The sequence below is a fragment of the Vidua macroura genome, chromosome 8 (assembly GCF_024509145.1).
Source record: "Vidua macroura isolate BioBank_ID:100142 chromosome 8, ASM2450914v1, whole genome shotgun sequence".
Taxonomy (NCBI): Eukaryota; Metazoa; Chordata; class Aves; order Passeriformes; family Viduidae; genus Vidua; species Vidua macroura.
In genome coordinates, this window is record NC_071578.1 from 19,877,923 (window position 1) to 19,897,177 (window position 19,255).

The 19,255-nt window shown below is 44.2% G+C and overlaps 1 protein-coding gene across 1 annotated transcript in view; it reads left to right on the forward strand.

Moving 5' to 3' along the window:
* Positions 1–19,255, forward strand: part of TLL2 (tolloid like 2) — an 84,970-nt gene that overhangs the window by 33,006 nt on the left and 32,709 nt on the right. The window contains exons 4-8 of the mRNA XM_053983220.1: positions 13,334–13,405; positions 15,869–16,039; positions 16,836–16,953; positions 17,364–17,542; positions 17,827–17,932. Of these exons, the coding sequence (XP_053839195.1) occupies positions 13,334–13,405; positions 15,869–16,039; positions 16,836–16,953; positions 17,364–17,542; positions 17,827–17,932 (646 nt within the window). The remainder of the gene's footprint in view (positions 1–13,333; positions 13,406–15,868; positions 16,040–16,835; positions 16,954–17,363; positions 17,543–17,826; positions 17,933–19,255) is intronic.

A 19,255-nucleotide genomic window follows, 5' to 3' on the forward strand; every position in this document is an offset into this window, starting at 1 on the left:
GAAAATAGCTAGGTTCTTCTCTGGGTTCTTGAGAGAGAGGAGCAGGGAATCGGAGAACTCTTTGGATTTTGCCACAGATCTCTGTCCTGAGCTTAATTTCACAGCATGAGTGTGCTTCAGGCATGTTTTCTCCATTAATTTTCCTTGCAGAAATGCCATGGTAATTTTTCAGAAACTAAAGATTTATGATCCTGCTTGAGAGGGGAATGCCTTGAAGTTCAGTGTTTCCAAGCATTTTCTCAGCACATATTGCAGTTAAGTGTTTTATTCCTAGTATCTGAAAGCAATGGACTAAATAGCATTGTCTCCTTGGTAAAGTCACAGAGCAGGATCATGGTTCCTACCCTCTGAGCAATGCTGGCTCAGAGCTCTCTGGCAATCCCCTCAAAAACTGCTCATGTAGATTTTAAGGGTGGATGTCTCCTTGGTACCCTTCTTCAGTGCTCCAGTCATGATGTTCATCTTTGGATTTGTCTGGATTTCTCTGTCCAGTATACCCAGATTGTTTTGTGTTAGTAGTCACATTAATTGATATTACACAGAGAATTGCATCACTTCTGTTATGTACTTAAAGCCTTCTGGAGTGTAGTATATGACCTGATAGTTCTTATTCATGTGAGCAGTCTCATTTGCACCAAAGGATCTTCCTTCCTAAAAATTTATCAGGGAGAGTACAGGTCAGGCATCTGAAAACTGCAGTAGGTTTTCAGTAGCATCTTGTGTGCAAACATCCTTCATTAGATTACTTTGTACAAGTGGAGTTTTCTTCAGGCCCTGTTGAGGGAAAGGCAGGTGTGGTGGTCTCTGGCTGAGTGGAACCCATTTAATCCAAGTAACTGTTAGAAGTCTGCATGTTGATCTGCACTGACTTGGTTAAAGCTCTGAGCTGTGTGAGTTAGTAGAGGCTATTTGCACGCAGTGCAGATTAACTGTGAGTGAATGCCAGATGTGCTCTACCAAGAGCTACCAACTAGTTAATTTATTATCAAGACCCTTTCATGATTTCCCTGAAGGTTTTTTCCAAAGTGCTGTCCTCCAACCCAATTTTATATTGTGATCGTTACATGACTTCTGGGCTCCTTTCCACAGGTCTCACAACCTCAGCTCTGTTTTACCTGAAACCTAGTTTTATTCTAATCAGTGATCTGGCAAAAGAGCTGTTTGAAGTTGAACATTTGACCTTTCTTTGAGTTAAGATTTTTCTAATTTTCTAAAGCAGGATTTTTTTTCCCTCATTGGCTGTTCTCCTTTGAACCTAAGTCCTAAACTCGGAGACTTACTTGTGATCTTTTTGTTTGTTGCTTTATATTCTAAGAAATTTTGCAGACCAAACTATGTCCTCCACATCCTGCTCATCCTGCTATCACCATCTGTAATACCGTATAAAATCTGCCGAACAAGGAATTTCTCCTCTTCCTTAAAAATGTTTTGCTGCTAGAAGAAGGGACAAACAATGAGGTATATTGTTAAAATGCAGGTCTTAGCTGCCTCCCTACCTCTGTTTCAGTGGGATCAAGTTTAGATGTTATGTTTACTATGAAAATCAGGTGGTCTCATGCAGTGGTGTTGAAATGGATGCCCTTAGGATTTGGACCTGTAGAGAGACAGTAATGGTTCAGAACATAATGAAATGAATCTGTTACCTGGAGATCTGCCGGTGAGTGCTATCTCAGCAAGCCCAGGCATCACCAACTCCTAATCACTTAGATGAAAGATTTTTCAAAAAGTTCGCAATTCTGAAAAGTTTCTTGTATTTTTCTAAACTCTAGTGAAAATATTTGCTTTTACAATATAATTTAGTTTAGAAGAAATTTGACTGAAAGCTTTGAGGATTCATCTGCTGCAATGGGAAAAAAGAGAATCCAGAGGCAGGCTGGGAAATTGCATAGGGTCACCTCTCTTTTGGACCCAGATGAGTCCACTGGTGCAAGGTGATTATCTGCTGAAGCATTAGCCACAGGGGAAGAAGACCTTATTTCTTGCCATGCCTCTTAGAGGTATGTGCCTGTTTAATACTAACTGGCTTGATTTAAGTTTTTATGGGCATTTTAGGGATTATGAGGACTTTTCTGATACATTACCCCTTTACCTGATTTTTGTATCAGAGAGACAGTTGCTAGTCCTGAAAGTCACCTCTGTGAGTAAGAAGGGCAAGTCTGTCTCTTCAGGGTTTGGCAGCAGCAGATCAGAAGCCAAGGGCATCTGGCTGCCCTCACTGATGCCATGCTGTGCTGGACTTGCTGCTAAGAAGCTGACTCCATATCCCACTGTCGCCAAGAATGCTTTTCAAGAACAGTCAAAACAAGTTTTCTTTACCTCTCGTCCTGAGAGGTTTTGAGGCTCATTGCTTGAAGGCCTTGATGAGCCTTTCACACTGCCACAAATGACTGGCAGAAGAAATTCAAAGAGCATCTTTTCTAGCTAGAGTAATGCTTCAGATAACAGTGCAGCTGGGAGAGGGATATATTTGAACCCAAGCTCTCTACTGAAATCAGTGGAGACAGAGACTGCTGGCAGTGACTGGAGTCTCTGACAGCAAATTCATACATGTAATTCTCTGACAAATGAGGCAGACAGGAGTTCTGCATTAGACCTTGTCTTAAGAGCAGGGACCTGGTTCATTGGCAGCAGCTCTGCTGTTCTTGAGTGTGCTGTGAAAATACAGTCAGCTGCTGTGCTGCCTCACCACATCTGCACATGGGCCTATCTGCAACAGGATGCTTTGCTTTTTCTTGTTTTGAGATGCTCATGGTCACTGTTTCTGGTTGCATTCTTGAGGAAAGGCATTGATTCCCATATAAGCTGGATTTACTTGCTGGACAGGTTGCTGGAGTGCAGCTCTCCTGCTGAGAGTTGTGCTACTTCAAGGTGAAGAGCAAGACTTCACGTGTGGAATGCTTAAGGTACTGGTGGCAGTCACAAGCAGGGTTTCTGCTGTTTCACTTTGTGAGAGCTTCCTCAGTGAATGGGCTGTGGCCAGTAGTAGTGCTGCACATTACATCAGAGTCCTCTTGAATGCTACTCATGTATTTCTAGTGAAATTTAACTTAGTGCAAAATATACTTCTAGAAGACTGCAAAATCCAGGGATTTAGACCATGACTGAGATTCCAGGGACGATCTGATTTATGGATTTGAAAGCAAGACTGTTAAATTCAGCTGATTTGACACATGTTTGCCACCTCAGCTGGTTTTCCCATTGTAACTCATATTTGGTGCTCTACTGTAATGTCACTTGGTTCAGGGTAGAAGGAGTGGACTTCAGCATTGCTGGATTTCACAGAACCACAGAGTCATAGCATTTAGGGCTGCTTGGAGCCCAACTTTTAATTCATTTAGGCTTAGAGCAAGTCTGTGGTTGTGCTAACTTAACCTGAGCTGTATTGGTCATATCAGCCAGGAGCAATACAGATAACTATGTATGTGCTGTAACATAACCCACATCTGTGAACTCTCTGCAGGGGTCTGCTCTTTCCCTGGGAAATCATTAGTGAAGGTTGCTTCCTCCTGTGTGAGTAGAGGAGCATCTTTGTTCCAACAGACCTGTCTGAGGGCTCTGTCCAGCTGTCTGCATACCTCCTTTCAGTTTTCCACAACACGTGACATGCACTCTGGGGATGTCTCTTTGCAATCCAGGCACATTTTTAACAGGAAGAGGAGCCTCAAGAGTGGAAAGGTAGGTGCCTAGAGCTGGCCTGATGCTGAGGTTTGATTAGCTGTGCCAGATGATTTTCTTATGACTAGTCCAAATGTTTACCTCTGTGAGTCGATTCAGTCAGGGGTTTTACCAGAGCAGACAACCATGAAATGCATTTCCCACCATTCTATGGTTTGCTAAGGCAAAGCAGGAGCTCCCCTTTGGAAGAGCTGAGTAAGTCCTCTAGGGCCGAGAGTGTTCTTGTTCGCTCTGCTTTTCTGAGTTATCCCCTGTCCCAAATCTACACTTCTGTGCAATAAGCCAGTGATCTTCTCTTTGAAGAAAAGCAGATACTGTGCTTTTTTTCTCCCAGCCCAGAGTCTTACAGTCCTATTGCAACCTTGCCTGATTTTCTCCAGCATAAAGATAACTGTCTAGAAATCCCATACCCTTAGCTGGTGGACCTTCTAATGCCCTCTGTAGTTAAGATAGAAAATGCCTATCTTTAGGTTTGATATTTTCAGACCAAATGCTTTTCTTTATGGGTTTTTGAGTGCCAGCTTGAAGCCTTTTCTGAAAATTATTGAGAGGGATTTTTCTCATCTTAGGGATGCACTTTTTCTAGTCGCCGGACTAGAATCTGCCAGTCTGGTGCTTAATGGTAGGAGAGGAGAGAAGGTCATCAAGTCAAGATGCCAGAGCATGGAGTGTGTATATGTGCAAAGGGGACAGATCTCCCTTGTAAAGCTGGAGAAGAAACCCTGAGTCAGGACAGCACGGCTGTCAGGAGTGGGGAAGTCAGATTGTTGGCCACATCTGCCTGTTCTCAGGGGCTGTCCAGTGCCTTCCTGTGCAGTGAGTGCTGCTTGTGATCTGCCTGAGTAGCAAGGAACAAGAGGTGCTAGAGTCTTTACTCCACCCATCCCACCAACAGATATGCAGGCTCTGATTTTCTTTCAACTAGGGTCTTTCCAGTATGGCATATTGCTTTGAAACCAGGTGGGACTAGTGGGCTTGTAGTATTCCTTTACACACTTGGCTGTGGGGTTCCAGACTTGTGACAGAGAAATGAAATCTATGTCCTTTTTCCCCTTTGCTTGTGATAAAGGTTCTGCAGGGCAGGGCAAAGACAGTCCCAAGCAATAGGTGCTCAGTACACCTGAATGGGGCAGAGCACAACCTGAATGACACAACCTGTTACTTGCTCCACATTTCCTGTGGTCTAAAATGTTCTTTTTCCTCTTGTCTGAGTTCCCAGTGGCAGCTGGCCACATGCACCACAAAGTTTATTTTGTAAATGCACTGTTCCCTGAAATCAAGTTTTCTGGATGGTGGCCTTCCACCTGTCAAAATAATTGGTTTGATTTCTGCTGTGCAGTCAATGTACAGCCTTACGCAGTTTTATTTTAGTGGTTTTATGAGCGCTGCAATATTGCTCAAATGAATCCATCCAAGCGATAAAGCTTTCTTCATTGTAACAAAAATCCCCAGCTATGTCAAATGCTGCCACTTACTCATTCTTAGTGGAAATTTTAGTTGTGCTTATCTTCTGAGTAACAATTCTGCTTCTTTCAGAAATCATCCAGGAAGGATATTAACTCAGTATCACTCTTGTCAAATGCTGCACTTCAGAAATTAAATAGCATGGATTTTGTTAATGAGTAATTAGCATTATTTAAACGCCCGAAAACATCTGCAGAAACTATCTGTTGATGCCATGGTTGAAGCTACTTCCATACAGCCTGTTTCTGTCGTTTCTTCCTATTCAGCATGGTGCCACCATCAGCTTTGGGCATAGCTGCAGCTTTGGGCATAGCTGCTGCAGTGCTCCTGCACAGATGATGCCAAATCCCTGCTGCTCCGCGCTTAACTATGCCAGGTTTTGTCTCCCAGCCCCACTACGTTCCCTGTTCTCAAAGGTCTCTTGGGCACATCTAAAGCACCTGGAAGTTGGTACTGGTTGGCACCATTAACTCTTTCAGGAGCTGGGGTAATCACCATGTAGGAGCATTTATAACATCTGATTTCTGTTTGCCCCTGTTGTGCTCTTGATCGCTCTTAATTAAATTTTCTTTTGCTCTTGTCTACAGCTGGTGTATCACATTTGGAGGCTGTTGCTTTTACTGATGCCAGAAGAGTCTGAATGGTCTTTTGTATTTAAGTGGAGGTTATTAAATAGTTTTATATTAATTAAGTGTGATGAAGGGAACACATGGGCAAATGTACTTGAGGAGATCTGTTTATCCATATGGAAATTACATTGAAAGTTAAATCCATTACCCTAATTGTAAAATTCGACAGTGCTTAGCCAATAACTGTGGCATTGACTAAATCATACATTTTTGCTTCAGAGCTGGGCAAATGCCTAATTTCCTTGAATATTTACTCAAATGAAAAATTGTATTTGCCTCAATTGCATAAGCTGCCTCGTCATTTATAAGAGTGTTTTAGTCAAATGAATTTGGAGGCAGAAACAGTCCATGAAAGAGTGGGGTCTAATAAGCTCTGAGAGCAGTCATTGCAGGATGGTCACTCTGAAAGACTGGCTGGGTCATCTTCACCCTTAGGTTCTCTACTTTCAAGCCGGAGTCTGTGTCCACAAAATAAAAGTCGCTTACACTGGTCAGAAAAATGTCTGGAAGGCCTAGGGAACAATCAATTGCCAAAATGGTTTGTTGGACAATAGCAAACAACAAATAAATTAGAAGTTGTAAACTGCTCGTGGTTGATTCTGAACAGAAAGGGGTTACATTTGTGGAATAAATGTGTTCCCTTTGAGCCACTTGTTCAGGCTTAATTTGGAGACAAGGCTGATGCTTGTAGCTGCAGTGGACAAAACCCCTTTGCTGCAGCTCCCCTTTTCAAATGGTGAGGACAAAGTATTTATTCAGCTGTCAAGTGGGGAAAGAAAGCAAATTAGTTTTAGGCTGGAACACTGGACTATGTTTGCTGTTGTATTTCTATGGCCAGATGGTGACTTGGACAGCCCTGGGGAATGGGTAACAAATTTCTCCAGGGCAAAGATCAGAAGCAAAAGGAAATATTCAGATCATCTTGCAGTTCCACTTCCTAGAGAGGAAAAGGGAGTGTGAGATGCATCAGGCTGTGTTAGGGAGGGAATTAGCCACTCCTTTTCTTCAGTTGTTGCCGTTGCTGAATCCTGGAGTCAGTTGGTGGTAGAGTGGGTTTGAGACCCAACTCCCCCTGCAAACTGCAGCTGTCCCTGGGAAGGATAGACAGCTCCACCAGCACCTATTGGGGCAGCTTGTTCAGTGAGGAAAGTCCTCTGCTCCCCATGGCTCTTGTAATGACAGCAAATGATTTGGGCACCTGTTTCACCAAGGAGTCAGGGAAGACCTTGGGGAAGGAGATGGTCTAAGGTTACCTAACAGTAGCTACATTTGGCTTGTGCTCCCAAAGTGTTTTAAGTCCCACTTGTCTGGCCACAGTGCTGGCTCCTGCCTCAGTTTCCCTGGTTTGGCAGTTGGTTTCAGGTGCTCTTCAAATGAGCTGTGGTGGGGTTGGTAGGTAACCAAGCAGATGAAGTGCCTCAGCGGTATCTACTTAGGCTGCTCAGCCTGTTAAACATGGTTCAGGCTCCCAGGACACAAGAAGGTACCAAAAACTCTCCAAGGAGCTCCAGGACTATGAATGTCTAGGCAGGAAAAAAGGTCTCTCTGGTGGCACAAAATGTTCTTCATGGAAGGAGTTTTAATTCCATTCAAACATAACTTAGCTTCCCATGTAAGTGTTTTCATTTTGAGTTAGTTTTTATCCAGTATAAACAAGGTGGGGATTAGGAAGGCTGAAGGGGAGGAGTGGCCTGGCTGGGTTGCTGAGAGCCACAGGCTCTCCCTGGAAGCCCCTGCTGGAGCAGGGCAGGGAGCTGCTGCAGGGCAACACAGGGAATAGTGCATGGCCCTGTCTGGAGGAGCCTGGGGTGCACTGAGGCTGGAGAAATCTGACCTCTGCAGGTCAGAAGGAAAGGAATGTCAGCCAAGGGGGGCTGTGAGGTTGGTACTGTCTGCTAGGACAGCAATGGGTGAACCCAAGCCAGCTCTTACAGTTTCCTTATTGCCTGCCAGTTCACTTTCCTTCTTCCTTTTCCTTTCTCTTTCCTTCCAAAAGAGAGACAGGGAGGGAAGGTGATTTTTGTGAATTGAGAGGAATGTAATCATGAATCAGACACCTGTTAGGAATAGATCTTGATCCATCAGATTGACCTGAAATCAAGTGCAAGGGGATGGGGATAGTTAGTACTATGCATTACTCAGTTTATATACTGGGAGGGGAGAAGTCTTACACCATGTTTGAGGACCTGGCTAAACAACAGAGACTCTCACATGGCCAGAATACTAATGTACCCTCTTCAGTATTTAATTTTCACTTGCTTCAGTAAAAGCACTGTACTTGCAGGGCTCTTTCTCACTGGAAGAAACCCATGAGATGACACAGGTTGTAGGTAACTTTTTTCTTTCTTTTATCTCTCATTTATCTGTCTTTTTACCCTAGGGAACAGAAGTGATTGTTACAGCCCACAAGAAAAGACTCCTTTCAGTCTTCTCAGTCCTTCCTTTTATCCAGAGAATGTTGATCCCCCTAAGCATTAACTCTCAGTTAAAAGGTTGGTGGAGAGCTTGGGTGAGATTGTCCTCTTTCCTGCAATGCCTTCTTTAAAAACAGGATGCATCACAGTATAAAAGTAATGTTGCCACTTCCAGAAGAGCGAGCAGTATCCAGGGAAAATACAGGGTGTTTGGGAATGGTGCTGCCTGCACTTCTGCTCTGCCTGCCATAGCACTCCAAATACAGCTGGCCAGCAGAAGATTTTGGTCCATTAAGTGCTTTGTAGCTGATGTCTGTGGCAGCCCTAGGTTTGCTTAGCTGACCTCACCTTCCTCCTCTCATGAACTTCCCTGTGAGGCCAGTGTCCTCCTTCCCTGCACAAGCATTCACAGCTGATGTGGAGATGACACATCTGCCTGTCAAGCCTCTGGACCTTGGGACTCTCCTGAGTTATTGCAGCTAGTCAGCTTACTCTGAATAGGAAAAACAGATTCCTGCAGGGAATTTGGGGTTCAGAATTCTTCCTTTCTTTAATTTATTTTTCTTTAAGTAAATTGAGGGAGCTCTGGCTATTCCACTGACAGGAAATGCTGAAGGATATATCTCAAATCATTTGCTCAGATCTCCAGGGTATGGGGGTTTATGAAAGGTTTTTGCTATAGACTCTCCACCAGCTCTGGGAAACATCTGTTCTGCATTCTGATTGTATTTTCCCAGCAGAAATTGTTTTAATAAAATCATCACTTTTTCTGTGCTTAGAAAACCCAGTGAAATAAAGTTTTTCCTATGCTAAACAGTTCTTGACCACTGGTTAATGAAGTTAAAAACTGCGTGTAACATTGTTTGACTTATCCTGTTTTTCCAGGAGCTTCTCTCATGGTCATAATATGACAGAACTCATCAGAACTGGAACTCTAAAGAATGACTAGTGTTCAATGTTAACTGCACTACTTGGTTTTCTTGGTGTTTCATTGCCGTCTCTGTTTGAAATCCAGTCTCTAAGCCGTGGCCTGTGAATAGCCTATATATTGAGTGAAACTATGAAAGCAGGGTGTTCTAATGCATAAGGTGGGGGGGGGGTAAAATAGTTAATAATTTTTCAAAAGTATTTTTTATCACTGTGTTGTGACCCAGCTCTGAAATGGCCTTTTCTCCACAGTAAGATACATTAGAAAAAGTCTTGCTGCGGTTCGATTCACCTGAGAGCAAATAATTATGTGCACAGCCGAGTTACTCTCTGCTAAATCAGAAAAATTGGAAAATCTGTCAAAGTCCTCAGTGGACTGTGGACTCCTTTGTCCTCAGCAGAGGTGATGAGCATATGGGTGGTAGTTATCTACAAAGTTCAGCTGTAGAACCCTTTCCCTGTGTGAACAGCAACCAGGAAAGGGAAAGGAAAACTCTATGAACATGAAGAGGTTCTTCATTGGTCTGGAGAGGAGAAAGTATCCTGGCTTGGACCTGTTCTGAAAGTGGTTTTGATTTTAATGGGAACTTTTACAGTTTGGAAAAAAGGGAGGTGTTGCAAGCTTCATACCATCCAATTTCCCATGTAAGAATATTCTGTGTTCTCAGACTGCAATTTTTGAGACAACTACAATTCCTATTGTCACTAGTTGGGTCTTAGACTAACATCATAGATAGGCATCATTTGAAAATGAAGCTTGACTCAGGATAGACTGATGTTTCTCCTTTCTTTCAGTTGGGTAACTCTTCTTGCCTCAGAGTAGCATTTTCCAATGAAAGCTCAAAGATGGATGGTGCTAAAATGTTTTGGAAGTCAGCTGCCCCTCAAGCAGCTTTGAGGTCTTAAATGGTCCTGGTAGGAAGGTGGTAGGTATTTCTGGGCCAATTACATGCATTCTGATTCACCAGCAGGCTGCTTCTCTGCTTTGCCTGGCTTTCCTCTTAGTTTTTCAGACAAGAACCCCTTCATGGTCCATAAACAAATGGAAGAAGCGCAGAAGCTTTAGTTGGCAAGAGATCTGATTGTCCTCTCTTTGGTGATTCAGACTACCTGGGCTTAAGCAAAAAATCCAAACCAGAACATGCACAGCAATAAATACCTTCAATCCTGAATTGCATCTTGTAGGGACACATTTTCAGGTCTGATATATTACTACTTCTCCGAGTCCCACCATCTCTTTCTGGAAGTATGGAATGGAGTCTGCTTCTTGCTCTTCCTTCAGGCTGTGCATCTTTTGCCTGTGCTAGTGGTGCAATAAACTACAAACAGTATCGTTTTGGTGGCATGCTTTGTGCACTCTCTCTCTCTTAATAACTTGTTCTTTATTTTGGTTTCAGCTGAACAACTTAGACTTCATTTAACAAAATTGGATTTTCATTTTCCTCTCCTGGGAGAGTGAGAGAAACTGCTTTCTTCACAGCAATGCCCCAGCAATGCTTTCTGCTTCACTGGACCCTTACTTAGCACCTCAAGCTGCTTCTAGTTCCTGAAAACAGTTTATACCCCTCTTCTTCAGCCATGCTTGCAGACATGGTGGATTTATCTCAGATTTGTGGTTCTTTCAAGCTACTGGACATTTCCTTCAGTTAGCCAAACTCCCTTGGCAGTGCTGGTCTGTGAGAAACAGAGAAACAAGTTGTTGTACAAGTGCACTGTAGGTAGAAGATGAAATATTCCTCAGCCTGGGTAGAGAATCTCTTTTGTGTCTCTGCCAGGTCATGCACAGAAACTAAGTTACCTAGTTAGGGAGTCCAGTGATGTTCTGCTGGGGTTGCAGCTGTTAAGTAGGACAAATTATTAGGAAGAATTGAATTACAAAAATGCAGAGGTTAAGAGGGTTTAGGAGATCTAGTACAGCTCTCTGCATGGAGACATGACCTAACAAATTCTGTGTCTTCAACTGATTGTGGGAGAAGCAGACAAAACTCAGTCAGACTGAAGAAGGATGAGTGCTGGTCTAGCACAGGAGAGGGTGGAAAGCAGTGAGGATGAAAGTGATCTTGGGGGGTTTGTTAACTGCTGGAAATCCATTAAAGTCAATGTCATGTCTTTGTGGGATACCAAGCCTGCTTTTACTGGCTTTCCACAGAGCACAATGTCAAACTGGAAATCTCCCTTCTCCTCTTCAGTGTTTCCAATGATAATGGGCTTCAGTACATGCATGGGCATTTCATGCTCTGGAGCAGTAACACTGGAATATGTTCTGCTTTTGGATGTGACAGAGTAGTCCGACAGAGAGGTACCACTTCAGGAATGTGTTGAGGGGACAGCAGGACCTACACATTATGTGCAACCTATGTGCAGCTGCTTCCAGATACAAGGTGCATTTCTTGGCTTCCTTATTTGTTGTTAATGGCATATCAGTTCTTCTGGGATCCTACATTAGCCCTCTCTTGGAAAGAATCAGAAAAGGACTAAATGTCTGTCAAGTCACTTTAATTTTTGGGATATCTTTAGGCATCATGATGACAGGAAATGTCCAAAAACTCAAGTGAATCAGAAGAGAGTCTTCTAAAATTGTCATGTTTGATTCCAAACACCCTTGTGAGACACAAGGCTGTGGGTGCTCCCTGTCTGTATGAGTGAGATTAGAGTTTGAAAATATCTGATATATGTGCATCCCCATATCTGGCCTTTGTGTAGTGCTCTCCCTTTTCATGGGCTACTATAAGACAAAATATGCAAAGATGTTGTAGATTTCATTAGTCACACTAGTTTATTCAAACCTCTTCTTTGCATAAGAAACCGAGGCCTGCACTGATCTCTGGGAAAGAATGTGCTCACAGCTTGGAAAAGCCGTGTGCTCGAATGGCACCGCGGCACAGCAGAGGTCAGCAGCTCGGGCACAGGAGAGGGGCCCGGCTCTAGGGTTTGGTGCCATCATTTGCAATTCAATCCCATGCAGCTCCCTCTTAGGAGAACAATTCACTAAATACAGAGTTGTTCTTTTTCCCTAATTCACCATATAATTCACCTCCTAAGTTCAATTAAGAAGCAATCTGTTTGTGACTGGAAGCAAGCTGCATTTATTTAGAAATACAAAATTATCCTTTGCCTCAGCAAAGACTGCATGCCTTAATAATTCTAGTGATGAATGGCTAGTTGGGGTTTCCTTTAAATGGAATGAGATATTGTGTGAAGAATAGCATACTTTGCAGGGGTGGGGGTGGGAGAAGTCCTGGGGATGTAAAACTGAGAAGAGGAACTTTTGTTGAGCTTGGGCTTAAGGAAGTGATGAGGACTGGGCATGAAAGAAAACAAAGGGAAATCTTAGGATGGGACATTGAAGCTGGAAAAGAGTGATAAAGTTCAGAGCAATCCATCTTGTTGAATCAGGCTTGTTCCTGTTCACACATCTAGTGGCTTTTGTCCAGCCAAGCTCTGTTAAACTATGGCACTTCCTTTGGGAGACAAACCCCTGATTTACTGTGTCTCTTGGACCAGGAAGCTCTAACCTATAGCCAGCTGAAAGTCTGGGTATTCTCTTTTCTTCTGAATTGTTTTGTAACTATTTTTCATCGTAATTTTCCTGATACTCATATCAGTTACAGTAGTATAATGTTGGAGATTTCTTACCATCCTCTCAGTCCTTCTCCAAGTTGCCAGAGATCTCCCTTTGGATATCCCTGTTGGATGGGCTGGAGAAGGATTTGCTAGAAGCCAGCTCCAGAGCAAGGAGAGTTTTCCAGCTGGCAAAGCAAGACTGCTTCAGTGACTGGAAGATGTCCAGCTGTCTTGAAAGTGAGACATCCCTCTTGGAAGTGTCCACACTGCATCCAATACTGCTGTATGACCAACAGTGTATTCTTATCTGCATGTGGTGGTTTACCATGCTCTATCTTGCCACCAACACTACACAAACTTGCTCTTGCAATACCTCTACAGAGATCAGCTCATTCAGCTCCTGCTCTCATTAAATCTCCATGAAATTAGCCTTCCCTAGAAGAGACTTTCTGCTTATTCAGCATATGGAGAAACTTAGGCATGGTATGGTAATGAGTTGTAAGGTGTCACTGTAGGCTAGGAACAAATCCAGGAAAAGTGCCTAGCTTTATCAAGGGTTTACTCCCTGCTCCCTGAAAAGGGAAAGCAGACAGTTTCTGTGGCCAGCAGAGCCCCAGCCAGCTCACCAGAGATGAGTCTCTGCTCTTTTTTCCTTTGCAGGAGGCCTGGGAGAAGACGTGTCAAGTGAAAATGCCACTTCAACCAACCACAGTGACAAAGCAGTTAAAAAGGGTAATGTGGTACCCCACCCAGACCTTTGGGTATTTTTTATTTACTTTTCTTACCCTCTGTAAAAACACGTTTTTGTACTGTTTTGTACATGTGTGTGCCTCCATGCCTGGGAGATCAGCCCTGCCCAGGCATTTTTTGCTGCTGGTGAACTCTCTGAAGGGGTGGATTTGTCTTGTATAATGTGGTACGTTGACCTCATCCAGAAGCCAAGCACCCAGTCACTATTCCCCTCCTCCAGCAGGAGAGGTGAGAAACCAGGAAAAGCAGGAGTGAGAAAACCCATTGGTTGAGAAAAAGACAGTTTAAGAAGTGAATGAAAGGGGAAAAAAATAACCAAAGTGGTGTAGAGGCAACAGCTCACCCCTACCCACAAGGAGCCTCTGCTAGAAGAATGTGTCAGGCCTCTCCAGAGAGGAGAATTTAACAAATTTCAGTTGTTAAAGGCAGAAAACTACCTACTAAGGAGCAGTCAAGAGCTGTTGCAGGACTGGTGAGGAGAATTTGCCCAAGAGAGTGTGTTGCTGGCAAGGAATGGAAGAGTTGTGGCATAGAAGTGTGGGCCCAGAGTCCCCTGTGCAGGGCTGCTGCTGCACCAGGCACAGGAGAGCCCAGGGCAGACACCTCCTCACTGGGGTTTGCTATCAGGAGCCGTCCATGTACAAATCCACAGAGATTTTGGGCAGGCCCAGGAGCAGTTTGTGAATAGAAGACAAGACTACTTCTATCTTGAGACCCTCTCTCTTCTTCTAGCTGTGGCCCTTTTAATGCCAGTGCCTGTGCTGGTGCCTGGTACCACCAGTACCAGGTGTATGCAGGAGGGTGATTCTTCCTTTTCTGGGAGAACCCCCAACCTCAGAGCATCTGCCTTCCAGGATCCAGCAGCTGGCCTGGGGACGGGGCAGCTTCTGAAATGGCAGGAGTGCTTAGGAGAAGGAGAACAAAAGGCAAATTCCCGGTTTTGTCCTGCAGCTCAGAGCAAGGTCTTCAGCAGGAAGGGCTTGACCTGGTGAAGCAGGAGGGAGGGTTTAAAGTTCATTCTTTTCATTCCCTTACACTGCCTGAATTTCCTTCCCATTGTATTGATCCCCTCAGCCTTGACAGTAGTGGTTTGCTCACTGGTGCTTCAGTGGAGAGATGAATAGGGGAAGAGGCTCTCAGCAGCCCCCCTGGTCACTAGAGGAAGGTCTTAGCAGGACCTGTGCTTTTTAATAATCCAGCAGCCCATGTCTCTGACTTGGAGAGCAAAGCTGTGGCTGGTCTTGCTGATTTACATACAAATTGCCATCCTCATGGGCTTCACAGCGGTGGCTGGTGAGTCACCATCAGTAGTGCTGCTCCTCAGGGTGACAAGGACGTTCACCTTGGTGTGACCCTTCAGGCCAGCACTCACTGAAGGCATAGCAAGCCCTGTACTCTGTTGTTCCTTTGCCCTTGTCCAGCTGATGAGTTGGCTGTGCAGCACAGGGAGTTTATCTAACAAGTGGTGTCTGCGCACAGAGATTTGTAAGGCTCACCTGGACTGTGGCTGCTTTGAGGGTTTGAAGTGCCCATGGCACTTCAATTAGGGAATGAACAACTAGGAAACTTTGAGTAAAGGTGCCAGCACATTAAAAGTGCAACTCATGTAGGCATAACCAGTATCTGAGCAGAGCTGCAGCAGCACAAATGCAGGGCAAGGGACAGGGTCTGCCTAGAGGCCTGTATGAATCCTCTTGCAGATTTCAAGGCCAGTGCTGAACACCACACAGCCAGGGCTCCTCTACCCTTTGTAACAAGAAATTAGATGTGTTCTGCTTTCCCTTTTGTATTTTTGCTCTTTTTCACTAAAATGAAGAGATTCAGCATGGATGGAGATCTGCGCTTCTGTTTTTCCCATCCTGAGCATCCCTCCTCCGCAGAGACTGTCCGGTCTTTATAGATTTCCAAACTACCCAAGACCTGGTATGTGAAACCAAAGTAATACTTTTCAGCCTTGAGGACAGATTTCAGAATTAGGAGTCTGTCACTTTCTTCCAAGGCCACCTCAAATGAGTAGTTGTTGCTGTGAAGCTATTCCTAATAGAACAAACCATTCTCTGCAGATGAACGGATAGGTAGGGCAAGTTGAGAATATACAGTGGCATCTAGGCTTGATTCCCACCTTCTGTTCCCCTTAAGTGTCCCCATCTGTGATGTTGCTGTTGCAGAGAGGGAGTGGCTAGAGACAGGGAAGGATGTGCTTTTACATCCTAATGGGAGAGCAGCTTTGGCATGATGCATATGGAGGCTCTAAAACAAGGAGGGTCAGTTTTCTATAGATTAGCTGTCTCAAAGTCCCAAAAAAATTGCTGACAAATCTGGCTATGACTTCTGGTTTGGTTTAACACCTTGCTTTTTATCTTTTTCTGAAGCTCCAGGGTATTGCCTGAGGGCTGCAGGTGGAACTAAAGAGGATTTAAACAGTGTTGCCACTCTGTCTTGCAGATGGCAGGCAGAACACAACGCTTGCAAGGAGCCCGAAGAGGAAGGAATACAAAGAGGAGCCTGGGATGGATACACACTCCTCTCCCAGAGTGCGCAGGGCAACCACGTCCAGGGCTGAGAGGATCTGGCCGGGGGGGGTCATCCCCTATGTGATCGGAGGGAATTTCACTGGTCAGTAGTGAAAACACTGCTTTCTGTTTGCCATGGGGCTTGTATCTCAAACTGGGTAGGAAATCTCTGGAGCAGAGTTCTCCCACAAAAGACTCAGGTCCTTGGGAATCTGTCTCCTGAGGTAGGGTGGGCGTGTCATTGCACAAGGAGTTGTGCACTGTGGAAGCATAAAGCTGAGGTGTGCAGTGAGATGGTTCTTCTCTTGGAGTCCAAGAAATACTTGAGTGACTGAGTCACTTTTCTTTAGAGGCCAGGACCTATGAGCTGTGCTCACCCCATTTTTCCAGAAGAGAATCCTCTCTGCTGCTGGAAGAGCAGGAGCAGAAGTACTCTAGGTTCCTGACAATAGCTTTGCTTTAGTTTTGAGGAGCATCTGTAGCATTCATGAGATTCCTGGGTCTTGAAAGATGTGTGTGGTCATTACTTCATGTCATGACAGCAAATTTGGCACATCACTTAGTAGCTGGTGTTCAGATCAGAACACCTGGCAGCTCTGCCAGAATGGTCTGTACCTAGAAAGGTGGCATGTTTTATATTCACAAATATTGAGGTACTTAATCTGTGAAGTTTTCTACCTGTTTAATTAGAGCAGTAAATTCATCAGGCACAAAGAGAGAAAAGATGATACAGGAAGGTAATGCTATAGCTGGAAGTGGGCCCCAGAGTCCAAGAGGTGTCTACAGGCATAAGATTGGCTGTTTGACAGGCTGACTGTTCCCATATCCAGATGAAGTCTGTTAGAGATTTTCCTAAAAGCCAGGTCTTCGCTGTTTGCTCCTCTTGATTTCTTTCCCAGGAACCCAAAGAGCTATCTTTAAGCAAGCAATGAGGCACTGGGAGAAGCACACTTGTGTGACCTTTGTGGAGAGAACTGATGAAGAGAGCTTCATTGTATTCACGTACAGAACATGTGGGTAGGTGATGCACACATTCCCTGCAGCTCTCTATTGCAAACAGCACTTTCAGCAGCACGTGGCTTTGTAAGTCTAGCCCAGAACAGACCAATGGCTAACTTGGAGACTCTGTCACAGAGATGTACCTGGTCACTTTCAGTGAGGATTGCTGGGACAGTTTAGTATTTGCTCAGAAGGTGCTAAGCCTTTCTGGATGCTTTCTTCCTGGGATGACACTTAAGTGTACATGTGCATGTTTATAGATACACACTTTTTTCTTCATGTTTGCTTTGTACTTACATGTGAGTAGATATAGTGTATGCAACTGCTGGCCTGTCCTGAACCCTGCCAGATGCCATGCTCTGTTCCTAAGTTTTAGAGTTCCTCAAGTCACTGATGTGCTGCATGGGTTTGTGGGTTTTCTTTTCCAGGTGTTGCTCCTACGTGGGTCGCCGAGGAGGGGGCCCTCAGGCTATATCCATTGGAAAGAACTGTGACAAGTTTGGTATTGTGGCTCATGAGCTGGGTCATGTGGTGGGTTTCTGGCATGAGCACACACGGCCTGACAGGGACCAGCATGTCACTATCATCAGAGAGAATATACAGCAAGGTAAAATCACACTTCAGGTTATTCCACCTGGCTTTTGGCTGGGTAGAAACCTTTCTTGCTACACTTGTGGAAAATGCAGGTGGTCTGAGGGTTGGGACAGAGAAGAAGAAATATTGCTGTCCTTGTCTAGAATAAGGGTCATAGCTATATGAATAGAAATTTTGGATGTCCAGCTGGAATTGTTGAAACAGAGAAGAATATTCATTTCATTCTAGGCTCCCGCTGGTAAAAGTATTTTTTTTTCCTCTCTGAGTGGTTTGTTTCTTTTTGTTTGTCATCAACAGGTCAGGAGTACAACTTTTTAAAGATGGAAGCTGGGGAAGTGAACTCACTTGGAGAGACCTATGACTTTGACAGCATCATGCACTATGCTAGGAACACATTCTCCAGGTGATAATTCAAGGTTACATGTCCTTAGGACCATTTTTGGTAGTTGTAGTTGACTCTGTGGGTTATATAGAGCCTAGAAGGAGACCTCTGATCTATTGCTGCATTGCAAGGCTTGAAAAATATTTGAAAAAGTAAGGGTGGCTGGTGGACTCCTGTTTTCCCCTTTCCACTATATTTACTCAGTAATAATACTGGTAATCTCAGAGAGTTTCCAAAGCCTTGCTGACATTCTTTGCAGCCTTCCCAGGCAGCACATGTGTATCTGTGTGCATATCTGCCCATGTGCACGTCAGGTAATACTAAAACAAGCTTTGACTCTCTTGGTTGTCCAGCTTATGCTTTGGAGTCACAATACAGCCATCAGAGTCTCTAGTGGTTGTGCCGAGGGAGAGTTGAACTCTAGATCATGATCTTTAATTGCTTGGGTGGTTTTTTTACCCATTCATGCATGAGCTTTCGATCATGGCCTCTGCAGCTATGTGGTTCTGTGTGACTGGATTTTTTCATGGAGCAGTTGTCAGTCCTGCCCCAGCTAAGTGCCAGTTTCTGCATAGGCTGTTTGTCCTTGACTTCCATTCCAACCTCCAGATGAAGCCCATTTTCTGATCAGACTGCTCTACTGGAGAGAGAGGTGATATAAACATGGTTATGTCCTGTATTTGGAATGAGACTTACTGGATGACCAGATTCATTTTGCTGCATTATTAGAAATTTTCTTCCATAAATCCGGCTATTGCTCTTTCCCAAGAGCTTTCTGTCACTACAGACTGCGGGTAAAGGGGTTGGAAGGTACAGTAGAATTATTCACTCTTGGAAAATTTTTGTTGCAAAAAATAAAGATATCTTGTGACTTTTAAAATTTTCTTACTCCCCAGTTGTATTGAAGGGCCAAGCCTGTTGTTTTGTGGTGTTTTTCTTTTGACAACTTCACACCAACCAGTGGAAAATTGTCAAACATGCTGAAATGCTGCTTGTTGTGGTAGGAGGAGATGGTGTCTGGGCAAGGGTGTTTTGCAGACTTCGCAGATATCCAAAGCAAACAATTTTTCTTCCCTTGAAGCATCTGCTGGACCCTCCCAGCGTTTGCTAAACTCTAAATGGTTGGAATTGTCTTGCACAAAAGTGGGATTAAGTTATTACCACCATTTATATTGTGGATGCCTTTGAGTCTGTGTCTCTTGAAAACTAGGGTCCTTCAGAGCACTGCTGGGCCAAAATGGGATAAAAATGGCAAGAGTCCTACTAGATTTAAATTGGTGCTTGATAGGATTTTAAAGTCTGTTTTCTTTAAGCTCTTTGTGACCCACCCTTACCCCAGTTGCA